This window comes from Gavia stellata, chromosome 27 (genome assembly GCF_030936135.1).
Source record: "Gavia stellata isolate bGavSte3 chromosome 27, bGavSte3.hap2, whole genome shotgun sequence".
Taxonomy (NCBI): Eukaryota; Metazoa; Chordata; class Aves; order Gaviiformes; family Gaviidae; genus Gavia; species Gavia stellata.
The window spans coordinates 3,399,112-3,423,172 of NC_082620.1; the positions used below are offsets into that span (position 1 = coordinate 3,399,112).

Here is a 24,061-nt window from a genome sequence, read left to right on the forward strand (position 1 = left end):
TTAAACCAAAAGGTTCTGTTTCCTTCTTCACCTCACGTAACTGCTGCTGACATGGCAATACTGATAGCCAAAAGAAATTTCGATCTGAGCATTAGGAGCCACTTATCTTCTGAATGAAACAAAACAAGTACAAACACAGAAGTACACAGAAAGGAGTCACTAATCGACTCTCTTGAAAGACTCACTAAATGAACTAAACTACACAGTGGCACCAGTTGTTTTCAGACATTATTTAGACATTATTTTTAGACATGTTCTGGACTTGCAGAGAAGAGTGGAATTCAGGAAGTAAATACTGGAACTAACAACACTTGAAATTACCACCAGTTTTTAGATGTAGTACAGGTAGAATATCCACTGATGAAAGTCAGTGACTAGCTCCCATAATGCTGAGATTCTCCCACTTCATCTCTGGGGCTGTGGTTCCAGGAAAGTATGAATTTTGCTGGATTTATTTCTTCAGTCACAAAATCTTGATAACATACCTTCCCTTATATTGTGAGGCTTAACGGATAAACAAGATCCAGTGGACCTACTACCTGGAGATTTCAAAAAGCCTTTGATGAAGGTCCATATCTAAGGTGGGGGCAAAACAAAGTTGTCACAGGATTGGAGAAAAGGTCATTTTATGGATTTGCTAAAAGGTTACAGGATACAAAAACTATGGCTGTTTAAAAGGCAGGAAGAAAAGAGCACAGCATAAAGGGAATTTTTCAGGATAGAGAACAGTTAGCAGTGGAGATGTGTGGGGCCAGTTCTAGTCAATATCTTCATCAATGATCTGGAGAAAACAGCATCCGCACTGTGAAGCCAATACTAAACTTCTCCCCGTAGTTACATGACATACAGGGGCAAATAAAGCCAGGAGGAGCTCATAAAAAGGTGGCAAATGCCTTCTGCATAGGTAAGCGCAAGGCAATACATTCAGGGAAATGTAATCTAAACCAGGTGTACACAGTGCTGAATTGGAATCTAGCAGCTTTCACTCAGAAAAGCAATCTTGGAGTCATCCTTGGTGGTTCTCTGAAATCATCTGCTTAGTGTGCAGGGGCAGCCAAAAAAAAGCAAACAAAATGGTGGACATCATCTAGAGAGGTAGTGAGAACAAAATAGAAAGTATCATTTTGCCACTATTTAAAACCTTGGCCCACCCCTCTTCTTCAGTGCAGTGCATGGTTCTGGCCTCCAGATGTCCAGAAGAATGTAGTGAAGTTAGAAAAGATGCAGAAGAGGTCAACTAAAATGACCAAGGCAGTGGAGCATCTAACTTACATGAGAAACATAAAAAGATGGGTACTCAGCTTGGAGGCTGAGGAGGGTACAATCAAGAATCGTAAAAGCAACTCAGTATTGCACTAAATTCTGTAATACAAGAACTAGTGGCACTCAATGAAATAAGTAAGAGGTCAGTTTAAAAGTGGTAAAAGTACTTCTTTACACAGTGAATGGTAACTATCTGTAATCTGTTGCCGCAGGTGCTTATGGAGGCAGATTGTACCAGGAAATTCAAAAGAGAGAAGAAAAATTAATAGCAATATGAATGAATACTAAAGGCTGGGACAAACTCTTTAACATCCTTAATCCAGTTGCAGCCGATGCTGCAGAACTATGAGGAATGCAAATAGCAAATATTAGCAAGGCTTATGTGCTCTTTCTAAATAACATCTCTTACTGCGACTGTCAGAGATAAAATGATGGGCTTGTGCTATTAGTCTGGCCCAAGAAGGTGGTTTTTATGCCCTTATGTTCCTTTTGTGTCTTCTAAGACAAAAGATGCTGAAGTTGCACAGCTTTTATTACAGTACTCTGTCCAGGGTAAAACTACAAAGCAAGTAATTGTTTTTGTGGTTCCTTTTTTTGACTATTAAGGCACACTTTGTCATCTTGCTCATTTTCCTTTGTCCTGTGCAAAAACACAGTCAGCACTATTACATTTACAGTTACCCAAAAAGCAGCATGAGATGGAGAAATAGCGTAACACAAGCCAGTTGACCACAAAACAGGTTTTTTTTAAAGAATAGATATGCAAATCAGTGTCGCCCTGATGATTATGAGCAATTCTAAAACAAGCAGATATTAACAATTTTATAGGAAATAACTGCTGTGCCTGTTTTTCAGTCCTTCCTTTTTGTAGAAAACTAGTTTATTTTCTTCTTTTCCCTTTTTACAGACTCCACACTGGGCTAAATCCATAGTTCATCCAACACCCAAATGTTCAGCCAGTTTGGCTTCAAAAACCAGAAAGAATGGCCTAAAGTACATTCAATTAGTTTCATTTGCCTTCTGTTTTCTGAGCCTGTGTGACACATTTTGATCCTGTTTCCTCAAGAAACATGAAGTCCACGAACTTAAGAGTTCTGTTTGTGTTAGGGAAAACTGAAACGGTCATTACTTTTATTCAAGAGTTGAGGCCTTAAGTAAAATACCAGACGTTGCAAAATATATGACAAAATTGGAAGTACTTGTAATACTGGAATAGAAACAACATATGATACATGGCTGAGTCTCAAGCTTAGCTCGGAATTCTGGCCAGAATTTTCATAGCTAATAGAAGAAATCAGACATAGTTTTCAATCCCTTCCTTCACGCAGAGAAAGCAAGCTGTGAAACTTGAGTTGGCATCCAGATGTCTTCTGAATTTTGTAGCTTTGATTCAAATTTGTTTCCAGCATGACACTGGGAAATAGAGGGAAAAAGAAATACTTGACATCAGCCATGAATGCCAATGGTTTGGATGATCCTCTCATTTGTTAGATGAAATAGGTTCTAGCACTCCTTGTTTGAATGTGTTTCAGTGCTTCACATGAGTTTTCAGATAATCTAAGGCACTATGTGTTTACCTCCCTTGTCATAGACTCAGGCTTAGTGTCACATTGGATGTTTCTGTAGCTTCACACATCTTCTCAGTGGTGGGGTGATGAAATTCCTTTCCCTCCTCTTCCACAGGAACCATTACATCATTCCCTGGAAAAGACTCTGTTTCCTGTTCTGGATAGTGCATTGCCAGTTCCTCTTCCATGTTTTCCTGGGCATCAACATTACTTTCACATTCTCTAGCAGCACAGTTCTTGCCACTAGGCACTTCTGAAATGGACCCCACAATAACAGTGTCAGCCTTCATGATGTATATTTTTTCTGAGGAAGGAAAAAAACAGTGCTGAGCACAGTTAACAATCACTGCTGACCCTAGAGATGGTTCCTTCTTATGCAAAATTTTTAGCTGGTACTCAGTTTTTCTTCTCCCCCCCTTCTTTTTTTAATCAGAGTCATGCAGATCAAGCCTATCACTATGAAAACACAGAATTCACTAACCCACTAAAGCTTTTGGAATTCATACATCATGAGTTGTATACTTCGTTGTTTATTTATAAGGTGCTTTTAATTTTGAAATCAAAGCACTGAACATATTAAGTGATAAAGAAGGCCTGCACATTTCATACTATACTCTCTGGTTTTGGACCACTGTCAAGGGAACTCTGGGCATTTTCGATCAAGTAGATCTAGCTCCCACGTGATGAAGCCTCCGTGCTATAGCTAGGACTACTGAAGAAAGACAAATTAGAAAAGGCAGTAAGATATTCACAAGAGTCCATCAGAAGAAGCAATTAACTGGGATCTGGGGAAGATGGATATGGAGAATCCAAGGTTTAAGCTTCTGCTGTTTCGAGAAGCAATAATAGCTGCATTAAAAGCAGCTTTTGGGCAAGGATCAGCACTGTGCAGAAATTCTGGGTAATTATCTGGGGTCTTAGGACCAGCAAAGAAATTAGTTTCTTTCCAGCGAAGAATCAACTACAAAACTTTCTAGGATAGACTTGAACCTTGTGTCCAACTTGTTGACCCCACTCCTTTACAGAAGGTAAATAAGGCCTTTGCTGTGGCTTGGACCACTACATTTTATTCAGAAGGATGTTGCAGATCAGACACTGTAGGTTATTGTTCACAATTCCTTGGAGATATATGGGTATGGTAAGTCAAATCATCACATTCGTCCCAAGTCGATCACTCACAGGAAAAACAGAAAGGGCCTTTAGTAAGGAAAGGTCAGTTCTAGTAATACCAAAAAGAACCCTTCAAATGCCCTCAAAATTGGGTTTGGAAACATTGCCAGAATGTCTCACGTAGACTGTGTCTCAGGTAACAATTCTCCCCCTGTGAGTAAGCTTCCTTGCCTGACTTTTATCTCCTACCCTCTGCCATCATCAAAGACTTTATGGCAACATATGGGAGACACATTTCAAGCTATTACTGTGAAACCAAGAGAAGAAAATGATAGCTTGAGACATGTGAAGTACAACTCATTAAATATTACAGCATCATTTTCCAGCTGGCATATTTTGGATTTCAAATTTCTTCTGCAAATTTACATCTTCTGGAAAGAAAAAGAGGAAGAAGAGCATTTTTCTGTCATGTTCATAAGTGACTAAGGCAAATGTGAAAATAAGAAAGCATTATATTCAAATGAATAGATATACCAGAATTTGTGTGTCAAAGGTTCTGGAGATTCAACCCCAATCTTTGTTAGATGCTTTGGACACTTTGCAGCTTACTGATAATCTCATAATGACATTATGTGCCCATGGTTGAAAAATTGAAAAGGCAAGAGGAAAAAAAAACAAGACTCACCAATTCGATTATTTGTGTGGTCTCTCACTCGAGAATCGATAGGGCAATCTGGGGCATTTCCATTGCTCTGTGTCACGTCAGTCAGACTCAGATCAGGACTGCATGCTTTTTCTGTGCTGGAGACCAGGTTATTGTTGGTTTCCAAAGGGAGGGTTCTGTCAATTAACTCCTTCTCTTCTGGCCCCCTGTCAGTAGCCAGTATGATCTTCTGCCAATACAAAGCGGAGAGCAGAAGTGGGATGAATGTAAAAACAACACTGCAAAGATTGCAATAGGTCTACAGAATCTTTCTATGGCAGTCAGAATAACATAATGTACTTCATAGCACCACTACCACAGGGAGTAAAAAACTCCGAAGTGCCTACCTGATATAGGAACTTAAGTTTCTTTGAACGAGATTCCTGCATCACTTAAGGCCATATTTAAAAATAGCATTTCTAAGCTAATTCACAGATTTTCAATGACATTTGCAAGAATGTACCTCACTTCCATTGAAATTCAGTTTCCTATATATGCTTGGATGCTTTGGTAAATTCCAGTGCCTTGTCTGCAATTTAGATGCCAATGAACCTTTGTTAATCCACCTATTCATCATTTTGACTTTTTGCCCCAAGTCTAACACTGTATGCTCTGTTGCAGAGTCTGCTATCCTGTAACATAGTAGCAGCTGCATTCTGGGGGGCTGAAGCTCAGTATAACATCGGTAAGAAAGAAAGATGCTGGCGGTGAGAGTTTTAAGGGATTTACTCAGAAAGAACTTTAACAAGATATTTTTCATATTTAGTTGTGAGATCAGTATCAGAGGACAAACCTGTACAGATGTGTAGTCATATGGTGAGAGAGTCAAACAGTCAAAACTGAAAATATAGGGTTTAACTTCCTCTTAGATTTTGCAAAGACCTACCATGGTCCTATGGAAGAACAAAACAAGCCAGAGGTTGAACTGGTTGAACTTCAAAATGGAATTGCCTCAGCAGAACCTCAGGTAGGAGAAACAAGCTCAGACTAACTATTACATGAAGAATTAACTACAAATAGGCCTTTAAAAGAGGAGCCAGAATCTGAGAGAGGCTAAAGGTCCTGCATCACAAATTTCTGATGGTTCCTAGCTCTGTTTCTGTTTCCACAAGGTTGGAAAAGAGAAAAAAAAACATAGTTAGATTTTGAAATGTGCAGTTTAGAACTCTTGCTCATGTCTGACTCGCTATGAAAGCAGGAGTGGAAGCTCCCAACTCAGAAATTAGCAATTACACACCGGAATTGTAATAGCTGATTGCAACCAGATTTATTAGAATAAGTAGTATCTTGTACATGTGCAGATGTACAACATTTAAAAGCAAACTGGTTTAAAAAAAAAAAAGGAACGGTCTAAAGAGTGTTTTAGCAGATATGGACATTTAAAGATAAACTGAGAAGGTTCAGAGGATGAAAGTTGCTGTAATTTCACTAGAAGCGGGGCAATCAAACAGAGCTGTGATGATTTCAGCAGCTGAGAACTGCTTTCTGTTGTTACCATATTGACTGACATTTGTCCTGTTCATCTGCAAACTATACTGTTAAACCAGAAGCTGGTCCTGATGGAAAGTCTTCCAGACAAACAATACCCACTGTGTACCCATGTTACAGGCATGCCAAATCTTGCAAAAAGGGAGACAGAAGAAGAGTACAAATCCCACTTGTGTGACTGGAGCAGTAAGATAAAATGGGACTGACCGACAAAGTTCTCCCAGAAGGTAGAAAAGGCATGTTCATCCTGTGATTTTGGATCTTGTTCCACAGAATGCAATAGGAACGGCATAAGACCAAACCAAATATTCCCTTCACAAGCAAGATTGGCAGCATCACGTTATTTAACACTACATTAAACATAGCCCAGGACATGAAAGTAGCAAGTCCTAGTACATCTCATCACTGCACCTAGAGGATGACACACTGTAGAGGAAAGTCCAAACAAAAAGGCTGTCCCCCTTTAACAGGGCATTTAAAAATATTATTTACATTGGAATGGAAAGTGATCTGTTTTGGAATATTGTTCACACTTACTGCACATTTGTTCACTAGATGAGAACCTGCAATGGAAAGAGGAAAAATTATCAGAAGAAAATTCACAGCAATCACAAGAATGTTAATATTTGCTCTGAAATATCACCTAGCCATGTCCTAAACTACTGCCCAAGCCACCTGTATTATACTTTTTTTTTTACCACTGAGGGCACGCTTACATGACATGGCTGAGGTGAACCAGCAACATGTTGCTGCCAAGACTGTGAGGTCCTGCTCTCCCAAAAGGCTTTTGTGGCCATCCCTGCTGCTCTCCCCACGCCACAACTGGTATTCATCTAATGAAATGACGAACCGATTAAACTTTCTAGATAAGCAGAAGACAGGCTTATTAAAAAAAAAAAAAGTTAAAAAATGTTAATAACTTTCTACTGGATTAACAAGTTAGATCAGTTCATCATGTGGTCAGATGAATATTAAGGGGATGGGATTTTATGCAAGGATGGAGGAAAGGAACATTGGGGAAAGAAGAGAGGTAGGAAGAAGGGAGTGTACACCATCCTTCTGCAGTACCATGAAGCTAGATGGGCTCAGGCCTACTACCTAATTTCACCCTGACATGCAGCCACCTTTATTTTCAATGCATCAGCTCTATAACGCTGCACAGTAACAGTTTCTATTGTGTAAGGCAAGTGAGGAAGCACAAATTCCATTTTGAGAAAATTAAGCTGCACACAGGAGGCGTTAAATCATATTTCTGAATAAATGAGTAGAAAAAGCTCTGATGTGTGGTGATTAGGAGAATCTAACACAACAGTAGAGAATACATCAGTCAATGGAAATGGAAGTGCTGAGAGGGGATTCGCTAATTAGGCAAAATGCGTGTACTCTAGGGCATCTGTACAGGTTGCTATGCCTAACACCCACTTTTTTTGGAACACGTCTCCCACATTTGAGTGCCCAGAAATTAATTGGGCGCTTTTCCAGTAAAGCCTCCCTGCCCTGACACATCGCCCAACCGTTCAGGTGCAGTGGGAAAAAAGTGCCATCTAGTGGCTTGTCATCCAGGGTGTCACCTGCCCGCGCAGGACAGACAACAGGACTGGCCTTTTGCATGTCAGCAGATAATATACATTTGACATGGAAAAGGTCTACGTTTTAAATTAAAATTCCATAAAATAAAGTTTCCTGTGAAAACTATCCACTTATTCTTTAGACATATGGATGACAATTCCTGGTCCATCAGTCACTCACCTTGAGATCTGAGCCCAGATTTGTGTGAAGTGCCGGAACGCAGATGTTCTGATAAAAGAAACCATTCACTTAGCAGAACTCATCATGGAGCGTATAGGCTCTAACAGCTTTACCACACCCGTAAGCCTACAACTAACCTACAACTTGCACATCCTGCTTTCTATAAAGGAGGGAATGTGGTTCTGCAGGCACACCCCACACGTAACTCTAGGCAAAGCTACAGAGAGTCAGTATCAGTAAAAATCACTCTTCCTCTCATGCTCAAAGTCCAACCCTATCCCAGGAACCAACAAATACTCACAAAACACTTCAGGTAGCATTTAATATTAGTGTCTGTACTGAGAGAAGAAACCACTGGTTACCCTTTCCCCACCCAGCTTCTAGTATCTTCCTCCATAAATTCACAGCTGCTTCAATCTTTCTCTCATGTTCTCCAACATGCTGCATAAACAGTTTGCGTAGAGCCCTTATCTGGCCCGCCTCCACTAGGCAGTAGTAAACATTCTCTTCCCCAGTGACCTCCACAAAATTTTGGCATATTTGAGTTCACAGTTGGCATATACTCAGAGATCAAACAGCACGCTACGTATTACAGCTTTAAAAACTCACTCTTTCCTTTGAGGTTGAGGATCTGCTTCTTGCAAACCTTCCATTTCCAAAACAACAGCATGCCCACAAGTAGCACTATCACAGAGAGAACCACTCCCCAAAGAACTAGACCTATAACACAGAAAGGGAGTACAGGGAAGGCTAAGAAAAGGCAGAGGGGGAACTATTAGTATATCTATGTGTTTGGACATAGAACCATGGACAACATTTCACAAGTCGTAGAGGATTTGCAGGAAGCTCCCACATAAAAATTGCATTTACCAAAGATATATCCAAATAAATCATGCTAGACAGAGTAAATGCTTTATCTTCGTTACCTCCTGTTGTCATCTCCCCCTTGGCTGATGTGGGAAAAGTGCCAGTCGGCGCTTTCACCTCAGGAGTTGAACTGGGGTTTTCAGTTGTTGTGGCACGTAAAAAGGTACTAGCAATGGTCACCAGGTTCCCCTCAAACCTCCTTAGGTCAGAGTTATTTGTTTCATTGCTGAATCTCATGGACAAAGTGCTTGGGGTGAGGTAGGTGGGCAACTGGTCCAGGCAAACCTGATCGTGTGTGGCATTTCCTCTGCTTAGTGCTACTTTGTTTAACTCGGCACAGCTAGGGAATGAAAGAGAATAGTGTATCAGGGCTAGAAGAAACTGCTGTGGTACAAGATAGGAGTATTTTCCATGCGACAAACATCCCTTTGGTCATTATTGTACTGCATTTATTGCCTTCAGTGAAAAAGTCATTAACCTTCTTCTCACCTCTGTGGCATTAATTCTTGACCTGGATGCAAACCTGACACTCACACGTGTGTATAATTCCACTACACTTAGTAAATTAAAAATGAGGCAAGAGGGATTCCTTCCTTCCTCCAGTACAGAGCTGTGCAACAGGTACAAAGAGAGGCCTTCTAAACTCTGCACATCGGCTCAAAGCTATCCCATTGCCTCTAAGATAAATTTGTATACTTTGCACCAGAAGTGATTGGTGTCCCTTTTTGTCCTTTATTAACTTTAACTGATTAGTTAGTCACTTTGAAGAACTACAGACTCACTTCGTGTGGGGCTTGCAGATGTCGGTGCTGGAGTTTTGATCAGAGAAGGTCCCAGAAGGGCATTCTTCACAAGTAACATCATTTGTTGAGGTGCCTGAATAAAAATAATGACTGAGGACCGACCAACCAAAATGCATCAGGTCCAGGCCTATGGCCAAGATCAGGAAAGGTAAGCTAGACAGCTAGAAATTCCTACCTCTGACTTTGACTCCAAAACCAGGCTTGCAAACAGTATGCTGCTGGCATCGTATGCAGGTGTTCAGAACGGGGGTTTGACAGAACAGGCCTGGTCGGCACTCACACACGCGGCTAGAATTGAAGGAGCAGGGCTCTTTCTCCACAAGATCAGATTCTGTGGGGAAGAAACAGATGCAGTAAGAAAGGATCACCCTGCAAGGAAAACGCAAAGCAGGGGCCAAAGATGAGCAACATCAGTTCACAGGCTCAGGAAGCAGAACAGGCTGCTGGCACTCTTCGCGATGGCAACTTAAGTCATGAATAATTGGAGAAGCCTACAGACAACAGCTTGTAATATAAGACAGAAAGCAGAAATCAGACTTGGATAGCTTTGGATGAGAGAATTTTTAGACAGTCCCAAGTCACACAGGAAGTGATACTGATTATGTGCAAGGTAGCATTCTGCTCTCCCAATCAGTAACCAAGGATGGATAATTTTGCTGCTGGACATTCTAAATGAATAAAATATAAATAAAGTGTAAACAAAATATATAGAGAGAATGTAACTGTGAGGTATGTGTGAGGGAAAGCAAACCTTTTGCGCATGATACACAAGCATCACATCGTGGCTTTTGGAATTCTTCATTCACATATTGTTCAGGTCCACATCGCATGCAGTCTTCATCTGGGTTCCTAGGACATGCTTTCTTTTTAACATAGCCTGGGGAAAGAAAAACAAAATATGCAGGATACCAGTTCAGAATCACAAGAGACAACCATCCTGAAGTGTTCTCGTATGCTCATTTACCTGTTAGACACACTACCACAGTCTTCTCTTTGTACCTGTCATTTGATCTCTCTAGCACATTTTTGCCTTTCCCATTCAAGTGTGAAGGGATCACAGCTGTCCTGTTACAGCAACGCTATGCATGGTGTTATCACAGTCAGTATGGATTGCTGCAGAATGGGCACATGGCAAGTCACCTGCTGACAGTTAGAAAAGACCACCAAGTCTGCAGTGAGGGCAATATTGTCCTGCCATTACTAAGTTCCCAGGCAATTGTTTTTCATGTTTTCCTCTTGACTATAGCAACCAAGTACTGCTATTTTGCTACATAAGGCATCACTTTTCCTTTCAAAAGCTGCTAGAATCTCCTAGGTGCACATGGATTCATGCAGGAACAACCCCATCTCCCATGTTCAGAATGGGAGGTTACAAGGTGGTACTTCTTGAGCTGTGCCCTATACACCCCTAGCAGGTTTGCAGTAGGTTGCTCTCTGAGCAGTCCTACTAGTTTTACAGTTGCCTCGACAGTTGTGAGATGGTTTAATTTTCCAATTGTTTTCCTTTAAATAAATCAAGTAACATATGTATGTCTTTCTGCTGCTGGATGTATATGCTATACACTTTCTCTGCTCAACACTTCCAACTCACCTGGAGTCATTGCTCACAGTTTGCAAGCACTCTACCCTGGATCTCGCAGCCCTTCTGTGTATATGCACCATGCATGAAGTTGACCAGCTGGCTGAATTAGATGATCCCTGGAGGTCTTTGCCAAACTTAAGCTATTCATGATTCTGTGTTTATGACTGGTAATAATTTTCTAGTGACTAGCTTTTGAAAGCATCCATCTGGCAAGCCAGGTACAATAACTATCTAGGAGTATGGGAAGGGCTGGGACAGAAGCATTCCTAATGTTTCAGCTCCTGAAGCAACAGATGAGGTATTCTACCACTGGCCATAATGCCAAAGAAATTAGAAGGCGCAGTGGTCAGCTGTGACCTTGTGGCCTTACCAGGAGGTGGAAATAACTACCAGAGGGTAAGGGACAGTGGCAGCTGCAGAAGCAAAAGGAAAAGCTAAAGCAGCAACATAAAGATAGGCAGAGTTGAATGTTTCACAGGTGGAAAACAGAAGAGAAATGAATCTCAGTTTCAGCATCCTGTCTGCATCACCCAATCACAGTTAACCGCACAGAGGGGGAACCTGGCAGGGAAATAACTCTATGCATCAGATGAATGCATAACTATGCATTTTGGCAAGGATGATGTAGGAGTGCAGGTAAAACCAGCTGTGCTATATTTTGCCCACTAAATGCCACCAGACAAGCTTGAACCACGTCACTCCCACCTCCTCAAAACTACTCGTCTGAGACTATTCTTTTCAAGGTGGGGGCTGACTGCTGAATCTCAGCACTCAAGCTGCACACATGTGTACCTGCATGTGTGTCATTTTTGCCTTCCTCCCCCAACGACCCAAAAGCTTTAACTTCAGTTATTTGAGATTTCCTGTACACATGGGTCCCTCTCTTGGGGGATGTGTGCCCCAGGTGCAGTAGCTCTGAAGCTTGCCTAAGAGTGTCTTCTTGTGCTGTTCTCCACTGATTGTGTTCATAGCTCAACAACCAGATAAAAGCCTGAGCAGTAGGAATACCAGCTGCAGTCACCTGTACAGAAAAATGTACTGAAAGTAAGTAGACGAAATAAGTGGTTTAAGTGTTTTTCTTTTCTGAGTATGTGCATTCATTCACTCCTGAGGATTTGTTGTTAACTGTGGGTGGGAAATTATCTTGAGTGTTGACTGCAGCACTATCTTGTGGAGCTGGATATCTGATTTAGAGTCTAAACCAAAAAAACAACCAAACAAAAAAGGTAAAAAACCCATAAACAGAATAAACAGAAGTGAAGTGGAATACCAACTTCTGCGTAACATGAGCTGTTCTGGCATATACCATTACTTCCCGTGAAAGTCTCTGTTCCTCCCCTTGACAGGAGGGAAATATTTTGTTCTGCAATAACAGAAAGTTAAATATTCTTCTGGTATCCCAGGTATGAAGTCTCATTTTACCTGCACAAGAATTAAGTACATGAGAAGAGATGTGGCAACTGTAGAAATTTATTAGAATGATCTTTTGAGGTTTGGTTTGAAGTCTATCTTGAAATTGAACTTGACATTAACTTCAAAACAGAGGATGGCTTGCATATGGGCCAGTGTGTTCAGACTGAAAGCTGTACATCTGTGGGCTGGAACACCACGGAAAGTAAAGCCAGGCTGCATCAAGAGCTCGAGATGCTCCATTTTGATTAAATGGAATTTTAGAAAAGCTTCTCTTTCTTTGCTGTGAGCAGCCGAGTTAGTAGCAGATATGAACAGGTTATTGCTTGAAGGACTAGTGGAAGATTAAAACGAAAAAGGATTCTTGTGAGTTTCTGTTGTGAAGGAGACTCTGGAGGACGTGAAGAGATGTTCAAGACTGACGTAAGGATGCGGCAACAAAATGAGTTTCAAGAATAAGCAGAGGTGAAATGATTGAGACCAGTGGCTCATTACAGCCAGATGTAAATCAGATATCTGCTTTTCACAAGACCCCACTATGACATCTGTCATTATGGGAGCTTTTGCAAAGTATGGTTTTGAAGGAGAAAAGAGCTTTTCTTGGGACTGGCTCAGAGTCAGATCCCCACCCCTCTTCTTTTACAGGACCAGTTTCTCCATCCCTTGGTCTTGTTCACTTATACAACTTCTGAACGATTCTAGTGGTGTGGCCAGCAGTACAAGATGTCCCAGTGGGAACCCCGATGTAACTGCATGCAAATGCTAGCAACCAAGCACTAAACCCCTCTTTATTATTAGAGCACAAATCAGTGTCAAAAATTTCCTTTAAAAAAAAAAAAAGACATAGAAAACACTTCTATAAGAAGAGATTGATGATGGTGAAGTACCATAAAATGCCCCACCCACTGAGGGGCTTTTTGGCCAATAGGGGCAATTTCAGACATTTCCAGAACTCTCATCTCACCAAGGTGTTTCCTGCTTCTGACCTCATATGCCTCTGAGTCACAACTAGCTTCTGGCCAAGCTCACTGTGTCCCCTGACAAGGGGCTGTTCCTTTCTCACGTGAGACATTTTCTAAACTGTTTTGACTATGAGGATAATGACAGATTTTCCACACCTTCATTTTGTATTTTTTGTCTCTGAACAGAAACTTATTCAGCCTAATTTCACTGCGCTATTTCACACCCTGAGGCAAGTTGAAATGAATTCTTAGACCTGCCTACTTCTATCTACTTCAGAGTGTCAAGTCAACTGATAAAAAAAACACATTAAAAAATCTAGCAAGTTATTTTGTTTGCAGTTTACAGATTGTTTGCATGCAGACTGAACAGAAGCAGGGCAGTGGAGCAGTTCACATCTGGATCCACACTAGATAGAGATTCATGAAATTGCACTTTTCTTCAGGGACAAAATGCAATTCTGCAGCTATACATGGTTCCTACTATCTCTATGAGAAAGGCTCCATGTTAATTTGACTGAATTATAAACATACTGACCTGAGGGACACTGGTAACAGCAGCTTCGTGAAGTTTCATCATAGAACCAATTCTCAAGTGTATCACAGGAATGAGATGGGGTTAATGATGTCTAGAAATTGAAACAGACAAAAGACTCAATTAGAAAACAATCAGTTCCATATTAGAGCAGATCCCGGTACCTCTCTCAAGTGATGGTAGTTGCAGATGGTAAGAAAAAGCCTACAGCTTTTTGAAAGTTCAGGTGTCCCCAAAGCCACTAAATTACTGTTGCCCATATGCTTAAGCAAAGCTTGCACTATTCAGTTTATTTAGCAATAATTCAATATGTATCTTCACTCAGCAGGCTCTTTTCTCTGATAGTCATTTAAACATAGGAATGGAATACTGTAGCCCAACCTGTGTATCAAGCATTTCAGCGCTCAGAAACTAACTCCTTGTTTCATACAATAAAAAGGGTAGTGGCATTGCCCTACAAAAATGTTTTTCAGCCAATGCTCCAAGCACCCTTTGAAACCTATCTGCAGGATCACTAAGACCACTAAGAAAAGCTTGTCTATTAGTCTGCATCTCCTTTAGAAATCTTGTAGCAGTTAGCAAATAAATAAAAAAAAAGGCTAAAAATTGGTTTCCTGAAATTATCCCATGTTAATTTGAGATAAGGATTTTTTAGAAAATAATTAAAAAAAGAATCCGTAACATCTGTAATAGATTCCCAGCTCTGTGTGCACTGGAATAAGAAGTGGTGTCAATGTCAGCATCATCTAAAACTAGCTAGATTGGCTGTAATTCACAAAGGTAATTCTTGTTTGCAGCAAACAAGTTTTTCTGTTCAGTTATTTATGCAGTCATAATGCTTGAATTTAGTGACCTAAAGATGTGTTTATTACAAACCAACAAATGTTCTACTTACATTTCGGGACAAATCCTACACTGATAATAAGAGGGTTTTGCCTCCTGTTTAATACTCACACAATGAAGCCCTTATTCAAATAACTAAACCCACTTCTATTGTGAGTGAAGGTTTTCAGGAATAACCTTTGGTTTGACAACATAACTGATACTTGTTTAGTTAAAAAAACCCCACACAACAGTTCTAATATTAGCTTAGAAAATGATACTCAGCTATGAATTGTATCAAGAAGCATACAAGACTTAATTTTTGTATGGCAGGGCAGGGCCACTACATGCTCTGGGAAATTACAGTGCTACAAGTTTTCTGATGACAAAATCTGATTTTTGAATTTGGCATCTCCCTTAATAATCCCCTAAAAAAGTTGTTATCTGAATCTCATTTTCAGTATTTGCTAGAAGGTATAAATGGCAATTTTTTGTAAAGACTCAATCAGCAGATTCCCTAGAGATTTTCCCACACGATACCTGTAGAGCAGTTAAATATCTCAGTAAACGTACATCCCACTTTCTGCAGATGAATTTCCCATTGGCCTTTGAAATAATACCTACTGTCTCCTACTGCCTCTGTACGCAGTGCAGAATCGTACTACCTAACTAACTTCACAGCCATATTCTCCTGTTTAATGCGCTGTTCTTTTCACGGCAGGACCATAAAACACAGAAGGTATTTAACTTGCCCCAGGTTACATCAGAAAACAGGACCCTTCAGTCAACGAGGAAATTAACAAAAGGACAAGAAATAGAAACATATTGAAACCATTAAATTTCATTGAGCTCCAGTAATAGAACTGAGAAATCCTGCCTGACACATTTCTGCACTAACCACTGGGCCACACAGCCTCCCTACAAAGCGTTTTTTCTAGCTTACTGTAGAGAGGAAATAGCAGATGTCTGCTTGCTCAGCCTGACTCAAACCAGGTTTACAGATTTGCACCCTGTGTTTTTCTTTTCTGAAGAGGAAGCCCCAGACTGTAGGAAAAGGAAGTGGAATCTCCTCGCATCTGCATGGAGAAGCACCCTGGTTAGCCAGCCGCTCTGAGACTAAATTGAATAACAGGAGATGACACGAGACCAGTCACTAGCCAAAGGGTCATTCAGGAGTCACTTCAGTGATAAGAAGTGAATTAACTAGTTTTTCTAAAAAAAGTTTAAGAAACAACAGCATCCTGGCTGTAGCTAAGTCATCCTGGACTAGTTTCTCCGTAAGGGCTATGGGAAGTCACCACAAAAACCTGATCTGCTCCGCCTGGGCAACCAACTCCGGCTGCAAATGATGTGGAATTTTTAATTGGGGTGAGAACAAAATTATTGAATGATTTATGCAGCACATAAACTTACAGCTTATTTAATTGTCTCTTCTTGGGTTTAAATAAAGGAAAAGTGTCTGTGTAAAAGTGTGAGGGAGGGGCTGCTTTTTAGAAAGTTACCTCGTCTAAAATATTGAAATGGTGCGTTTAGGATTAGATTCTGCTCTTAGTTACAGCCATGCAAATTCTGATTATGAATTTGACCTGATGCTAGTGCTGTGATAAATTACTGCATAAACTATGCATACATACTACACAAATTATGAAAATATACATACTCAACCTTTTTTTTTCCTTTCCACAAGAGGGCAGCTATATACTACAGCCAGCTACAGCATACATGACATCCCCAGCTTCACAACAAACGCTGCCTTCAAGTATCCAGTTACGAGCACAGCTTTGTAGCCACCTTTACTGTTTACACTGAGCCAAGCCCAAGGTGCTCTGCTGTAAAAAGAAGTCATTTTAACAATCATGACATGACTTCTATGGCTGAAGAAACCATTTCCTGAAGAACCCACCACTTCTAATCCATAGCTACCTGCAAAATGTCTTTAAGAGTTGCCATCTGTTTAGTAGAGGTGTCTCATGAGTATGAAACTTCCTATAGATCCTTTCAGTGATAAATAATGTACATATCAATGCTCAGCATCAGTCATCATCTCCTCATTCTTCTCATCTTTTTCCCTCTAAATCCTAAAGCTGTTTGATTCCTAATGTGACCTGTAACAGCAATGCAATGATGCAAAGTTCAGCTCTTAAACTAAGCAGAAAGGTTGGCCCTTTGTAGACGGCATACTTTAAGGTAAGGACCTGAGTATAAACCAAGCCCCCATACCTCTAGCACTTCAGGCTTAAAAGCTCAAAATAAATTACATAGGCAAAACTGGCAGGTTGGAAAGGCAAGTGTCACTAAAAATTATATGGGCTCTGCTTCTTAACTTATGCAAGGCATTTTGTAAGCTAAATTTCAAGTTTTCATGCATCTGGAATAAAGTAATTAATAAAGCAAATAAAAATAAAGCAATAAAAATCTTGCACTAAGAACCCACCAAAACTTCCACGAGTTTTTGGGGAAGTAAAACAAATTCGTTTCCAATTTCCAAATTGGTTTTCCAGTTTCCAACTAGCCAAAGATATGAAGTGAAAAGGGAACAAAACTGTGCATTATTAGTGGGTAGCAATAGGCCTGACCTGAGGTAATTTACCCAATCAATGACTGAACATGTGAATTACCTCAGTTTCACCACCTGTAACTACTCTTACCACATGCAAAACACCAGCTCTGACATCTCATCTACAATTAGGGAAGTTAGGGTGCAAGTTTGCAATAAAATATTGGCTTGTTTGATCTTTCATTTTGATGAGCTCAGTATTTCTAATTAGGAAGAAATCTCTGGAAACAATTCACCAAGAAACACAGGGAATTCTAGATTTCATATTTTCCAGTCCCACTCCCTTCATGACCCAGTGCTTCTGGAAAGATACCTTACGCATTTTCTTGATTTGACCATCATCTTAGATCTCTGTGTGCAAGAAGACTCCAAGTGATATGATCGATGTGTCTGGGGTTTTTTTGTTCCTCAGCTGTTGGCCATTCCTTTTTAAACAGCAGAAATCTAGACATCAGCCATCAAATCCATCCAAATTTGGAGGGACTGCAAAATACTTAACATGTACTTGTCTTGCTGTTCCTGGACAGAATGACAACTGAGTGCTGGAGTTACGAAATATTTTAATGCTGATTAACCAACACTGTTAAAAAGCAAAAAATATTTCAGTGGCTTGGCCAAAAAAACCATTAGATTTCCACAGAATTATGGAAGTAACATATGTGGCTAACTTCTCAGAAATTAAGGCTGTTGAACTGACATGTCTATTTTCAATAGCAACTATCATTTCTATATAGTGGTAAGCCTAGTACAAACTGCGGCTGGAACACAAACCGGATTTCTAATCTTCATCTGGTAAATATCAAAATGACTTGGGTGAACTCCTGTTGTCTGAGTAGTCCAATACTGAGCTTGGACCTCCAGGCTCATCTCTGTGTAAACCCACAGCAACTTGACAGTGAGGCCACCACAAGGCTGAGGGCAGGAAAAGGCCTTGTAGCGTTCAGGGTTGCTGGTTCCACTCCTGGCTCTATCACTGCTCAGCCTTAGATGTGTTACGTTAAAGTCCTTGCTGTACTGCATCCAGTCTATCAATTGTCTATCTACAATTATGGGTATTTTTGTGGTGGTAGCACCAGGGAACCCCAGATAGGCTCTGTAAGGGCACACAGGACATATTGTCCCTCCAGTGACACTGGATCCTCAACTTCAGATTTGCTTGCTTTTACCAAATCTTGTCCAAACTATCACCAACGGTACTGTAAACACTTCTTATCCTGCCAACACTCACAGCTCAATTGCTAAGGGGAGGACAACTGCCATCAGGAGAGGTCAGTCTGCTACAGCAGAACTTATCAGTTTATGTTCTCTCTAGCTTTTCCAGTGAAACATAAAAACATCTTTCCACTCAAAAACTTGGGCAAGCAGTTTGCTCAGGAGGATATCACATGCTGTTTGTAATCAAAATAGGCAGGGGAAAAGCTAGTTGTCTTCTAACACTGTGGCTACAACGGAATCTGGTGACAGCACAGAATGATCCTGTTTAGACGAGGGAAATTCTGAGAAAAATTCCCACCAACAGTAGCAGCACTGATCTGCCCAGCACAGATACATACTGTTTTGTGCTGCATAGACCTGTTTGGAGCTGCATTACCAACGGCTGCAACTGTGGGAGCCTGCTATGTACTGGGTTTCTGGTATTGTGACTGAGATGATGGTAGCCGACAGTGAAAGCTTTTAAAGAAAATGTACCTCTTGTCAAGCCTTAGTCAAAACAGGGATCACCTAAAAGAAGGGAGGGAATCACAAGGGCATTGAGGAGAAAAGGGAAAAAATCATGTAAAAAGAGGTGCTTTATCATATGAGGGCTCAAGAAGAACACAGCAGGAAGGAAAAGCATATGTGCCCTTACTGCTCTCATTGCCAACAAAAATCTCAGCATTAAGACATTTCTAATATATTTCTGGTGTTGAGTGTTTGAACAAAACCAAGCATTATAGAATATTGAATAAGACACATAAGGTTTAACTACAAAATAGTGAAAGTCTTCTGCCTTGGACCATTATCCCATTTGTCAGTATGAACTTAAGACAAGGAATCCTTTTTTAATACGTTCTAGGATGACAGTGGAAATTTAACCCTTTCTCAGAAAAAAATATGAACTTAATTACTTTGACTCAGGATTGTGTGAATATCACTAATAAAACTAATTTTTCCAGAGCAAACCCAGTTTATTTAAATTAAGACTCCTCGTGAGGCAGAAGCTGAAGGTTAAGGTTTGACTTAGCAGGCCCTAGTTGCTCATAAATAACTTTTGAAATGAAAGGAAGAGATAAAGCAAAGGAGACAGAAAAGAGTTTCAGCCTCGCATTACAAAACCTCAACACTATCACCTTCTTACAAAAAAGTATCAGCTGCGACTGTTGGGGTGGGGTGGGGGGTTCACCTTCTTGATTCCATGGTGCCTGTGTGTAGAGGCCCACAAAAAAGAAAGTGCTAAGAAAATCTGTACTTACAGTGTTGGCCATTTCTCCTGGCTCCAGTATGCTTACAGAAATTGTCAATTAGCCAGTGAGAGAAGACTCACTTCATCATTTTTGCCCCTTACTACTGATTTTGTAGGGAAGGATTTGTGTGTAAGAACTTTCACTTCCTGCCCCACTCCCTCCTCTTCTTCCTGGAATGCTTAGAAACACTGAGGAGTGTGGTATAATCCATACTCAGCAGCAATTAGCATGTGGCTTTGCTTCATCAAGGAAATCTCCAGTAAGTTTTACAGAACAAACTCCCCTCATTTCTGTGAGGAACAGAATGAAATGTGGTAACCTCAAAATCCTGTTTAAGTAACATTTAAAGTGGTTTTCTCCTTCATCTTTTGACTGTCCCTCCTCCTTGTCCACTCTTGTCTGAATCTCAAGACGGACAGAAACAGAACTCAGATTCTGCCAGGGAGATTCAAAATTCTAGCACAATTTCACTTTTAAGGCATCATTTCCTACTGTTTCCTGAAGAAAAGAGAAGGACAGTAGGCCTTTGTCCTTCCCTCTCATTCCGAGGAAACTCTGAATGGATGGGTCTGTATTAAGAATGGATTAGCAAAGTGGGAATATGTGTCTGTTAACAGCTATGCTAATCCTGTGGCTCTTTGCCATCCAAGGGTGCAATCCCACTTCCCCTCTCTTGCCTGTACCCACATTTTCCTTCCCCTCTAACTCCTTGATTGTTTAAAGACAGAGAAATTGTGTTTCCAGAGGATGAATCAGTTCTAGGAGTTCATTTGACTGAAAACTCTGCTTTCTGAATTTGTGAAGTTGGTTTTCAGGGGGTTACTGCACTGAAACAACTCACCCTGGGGCTGCATAGTCACTTGCACTAAATTCAATGCAAGAAAGTCAGTGGCATGGTGTAGCCAGGAGCAGGGCCTCCCCTTGGCGTCCCAGGTCTCTGCTGATGGGCACAGCTGTAAGGGGAAACCTCACAGACATTATTTCTGCATCTGTATACTACATCAAAATTTATTTGATCTGGATTGGACATGAGGACACAGTGCAGAGTTAATGCTGCTTTATGCCAGCTGTAGAGGAACAGATAAATATTTAAACTAACAAGAAGGTAAGCTGGTGTAGTAAACAATTGCCAGTGTAGCAGAAAGCCTGCCACTACAAAATTAATCTGTCCACATTTTTTGAACAAATTTGAACAAGCCATGAGTCTATATCACACTAGTAATTTGCACCTGTCTTCGCTCTAAAAGAGTTCTTACATTGGATTCAGTATACTGTTCATTTGGAGGGAGACAGAGACTGAATTTCACGAACCTTTTCCTGTACATACTTCAAATAAAGTTTTTTGATTTAGCAGGAGCTGAAATACATCTTGTGAAAGAAAAGACCACAAGTCACATCCTGTTCGGATGTCTCTGTAACAGGATGGCCAGGGATCCCATGGCTTAGTGCTTTCATTGACCTATCAAACCAACCATTTTTTTCTTTTTTTAAAGTGTTGCAGATCAAGGCCCAACTAAATAAAGCAAACATATTTGATACAAAGCATTTGGGGTTTTCAGTGCTTGTTTTTGAAAATTTGTTTTAGAAAACAGGCTTTTTGTAGCTGTTCTCACTTTCCGTGTATCTACAAACACATTTGCTATTCCAATTTAAATAATGGCAATTGTAAAGATGGTGCTGAATTCAGTGGGCTACTCTGCAGTTCAGTCAGGACAAGGTTTGACTCATTTATTTATGGCCTTTTCAGCTCATAGAGAAAAAGTGATGGTGAGGCAGAATAAGAAATCAGCTTGCTACAAATGAGCTGTAAGTCAGGAAGAAAGCATATTACGGTAAAAAAAAAAAATCTTCTACCAGCATTGGCTATTCTTGAACTGACTAATACTGTAGCAAAACAGTTGACTCCCTTTCAAGCTTCTATAAATTCTGACAGTACAAAAAAAGCTGATAATCTAAGACTTCAAGTAGTAAAGCTTCATCTGCTTGATAGTAAAGACATTATTAACAAGTGAGAGTTAACTGAATATTAAAGCAAACAAAACGCAAACTGTGGACTCAAGTGAGGTGGAATATGATTTCAAATATGACTAATAAGCTGTGACTTGCTCACATTAAACAGCATCACTTGTACTGTGGTGGCAGTAAAAGCAAACGTTGCTGTGATAGAGGCAATACCGAAAGACAGTGAAAAGCCAGTTGCTTATCCCAGCATACATATTTATTACAGGTAAACAATGATTTTGCAGTGAGACTGAATGTTGACAGTGAGTATCAGAAAACCAAATTTTCTCTCTGCCCCTTTCATTTTGTGAACAAAACATTAAGAGTGATGTCAAATAGCAAAAATACCATCTTTTTTCTATTGCCTTTCTCCTAAAGCAGTTTGCATTCAGCAGACCAGACAAGCTTACCTGAATGCCCTACTAGGAATTTCAGTAACAACTACAGACTCCAATCCTACAGAAGAACAGTGATCCTTCTATACTTCAGGAAGGAAGCAGTGGCAGGACAGACAACCAGGGCAAAGTAGAGCAAACTTGCAATGTGGGAGGGGAATTTACAACTCAAGACACAAGGGCAAACTCCTACTCTTACCAAAAGAGCCAGGAGGATCTTTTTCAAATGTCTATGAAGAGGATACAGGACTTGATTATTTTCAAAGATCTAATCAGAGTCAGTTTCTTGTAAAAAATCCCCTGACAGCCCAAGTGATGTGCTGTATCATTAATTTACAATGTACAGACAGATGTCTTAGGCTAATATATGCTCATATTTCCACTGCAAGGGAAAATAGCCAATTTCAGGATCCAACACAGTGTGCAGTTACCCACCTACTTGACTTTACCTGTGCAAAGAGCCTCTGCAACTGACCTTTTTTTTTTTAGTGTGTGTGCAAAAGTGTCAGCCAGGGAAACTACCTGGACTTATGCCAGGTGCTGAGGGCTTGTGTCCACGTGATCCATTAGGGAGGAGGGGGTAAGTGGCAGGGGAAGCAAACCCACAAAAGATGATACGATCTGAGCAGGGAACTATCTTGCATCTACAGCATCAGATGAGTGCGACTAGTGGGCTATGTCTATTTTAAGTCAATTTGATGCAGAAATAATAGCCCATTCATGAGGAAGTCAGTGTGAGAGGGTGGGTGGTTGTAAAGAGGAAGGTATTTTATTGTTTTGTTTGCCTTTACGCCTTTCAATTTGCCAGCCCTGACTCACATCAGCAGAGTGAGCAGAAGCCCTCCGAACCAAGCTCTGCAAGGAATGTGCCTGTCACGGAACACCTGGTCATCCAGGCAAAAATAAAAGCCACTCACCCAAACAAACGTGAACAGTCTCTCACCCCCATCAAATCTTTCCTCATTCCCTAGCTGTGATGTGTCTGGAGGTGCAGTAACACTAGCAATGCCAACAAAAAGATGCAGATCATTGCTCGTATCCCCTGCTCCTGCCTGCAAAGTTCCCAGAGAGGGCAAACTCTCCTGGCTGCTCTGCTTTATACCTTTATCACCCTGTGTAGCACAAAGCCTGTTTCTGTGGACGCCCACTATCCGGCACCCAGCCTATGGGCAGGATAGCCCTGCAGCCCAGGGTGCCCCGAGACCTCCCCAGGCTCCTGCATCCTGAGGGGCTGCAGGAGCCTGATGCCACCTTGCCTTACCTGGGGGGCTGTCTGGATATCCTGGAGAAGCAGCAGGAGCCACAGTCCTAGTGCCAGGCTGCAGACAGCCATCTGCAGCAGTGTTAAATCTCCCTAGCTCCCAGCATCGCAGGTTAGACAGCCAGGTTGCTCCTCCTGGAGGTCGAGATCCTCCCAGGGTCCAGCCCAGTCTTGCTCTGTGTCTGTTCATTCAGTCGAGAGCCATTCCAGCTGTTCAAGACAAGCAGGAGACAGGCTTTGAGACTCAAGCAAGCTGAGAAAACAATTTAGAAGGAAGGGGGAGGGGGAGCTGCCCAAAAAAGAAAAGTAAAAAAAGAACAAAACAAAACCGCGTCAATCACTACTCCCGGAGCTGTCAGGTTTCTGTGAGTCAATTGCATGCATCAAGGTTGTCACACGAGGTACGTGGCTGGCTGCACAGAAACACAGGCTCCTGAGTCATCTAGGCTGCCTTCTGAGAGCACTTCACCACCCTAAAGCCTTGGCCAGGCATGAGTCCAAGCCCTGCCCCATCCATCCGCCACACTTTCAAGAGCTGCAACCA

The 24,061-nt window shown here is 41.0% G+C and overlaps 1 protein-coding gene across 1 annotated transcript; it reads right to left on the reverse strand.

The window, feature by feature from the left end:
• Nucleotides 1–2,848: 2,848 nt before the first annotated feature.
• On the reverse strand, nt 2,849–23,589 carry TNFRSF8 (TNF receptor superfamily member 8). The gene is made up of 11 exons (XM_059829847.1): nt 23,518–23,589; nt 14,041–14,131; nt 10,303–10,428; nt 9,727–9,882; nt 9,531–9,624; nt 8,808–9,088; nt 8,491–8,601; nt 7,882–7,929; nt 6,670–6,695; nt 4,627–4,834; nt 2,849–3,135 (listed from the first exon to the last, which is right to left on the reverse strand). Exons 1-11 carry the CDS (start codon nt 23,587–23,589, stop codon nt 2,849–2,851), a joined length of 1,500 nt encoding a protein of 499 aa, XP_059685830.1.
• Between the last annotated feature and the right edge of the window lie 472 nt (nt 23,590–24,061).

What these genes read in the sequence shown, in the direction of transcription:
- TNFRSF8 (XM_059829847.1), bottom strand. Translation starts at nt 23,589, where the DNA reads ATGGCTGTCTGCAGCCTGGCACTAGGACTGTGGCTCCTGCTGCTTCTC. An exon ending in ATATCCAGACAGCCCCCCAG is followed by an intron (nt 14,132 to 23,517) that starts GTAAGGCAAGGT and finishes TTCAATTTCTAG; the next exon opens with ACATCATTAACCCCATCTCA. An exon ending in CCACACAAATAATCGAATTG is followed by an intron (nt 3,136 to 4,626) that starts GTGAGTCTTGTT and finishes TTCCTTCCTCAG; the next exon opens with AAAAAATATACATCATGAAG.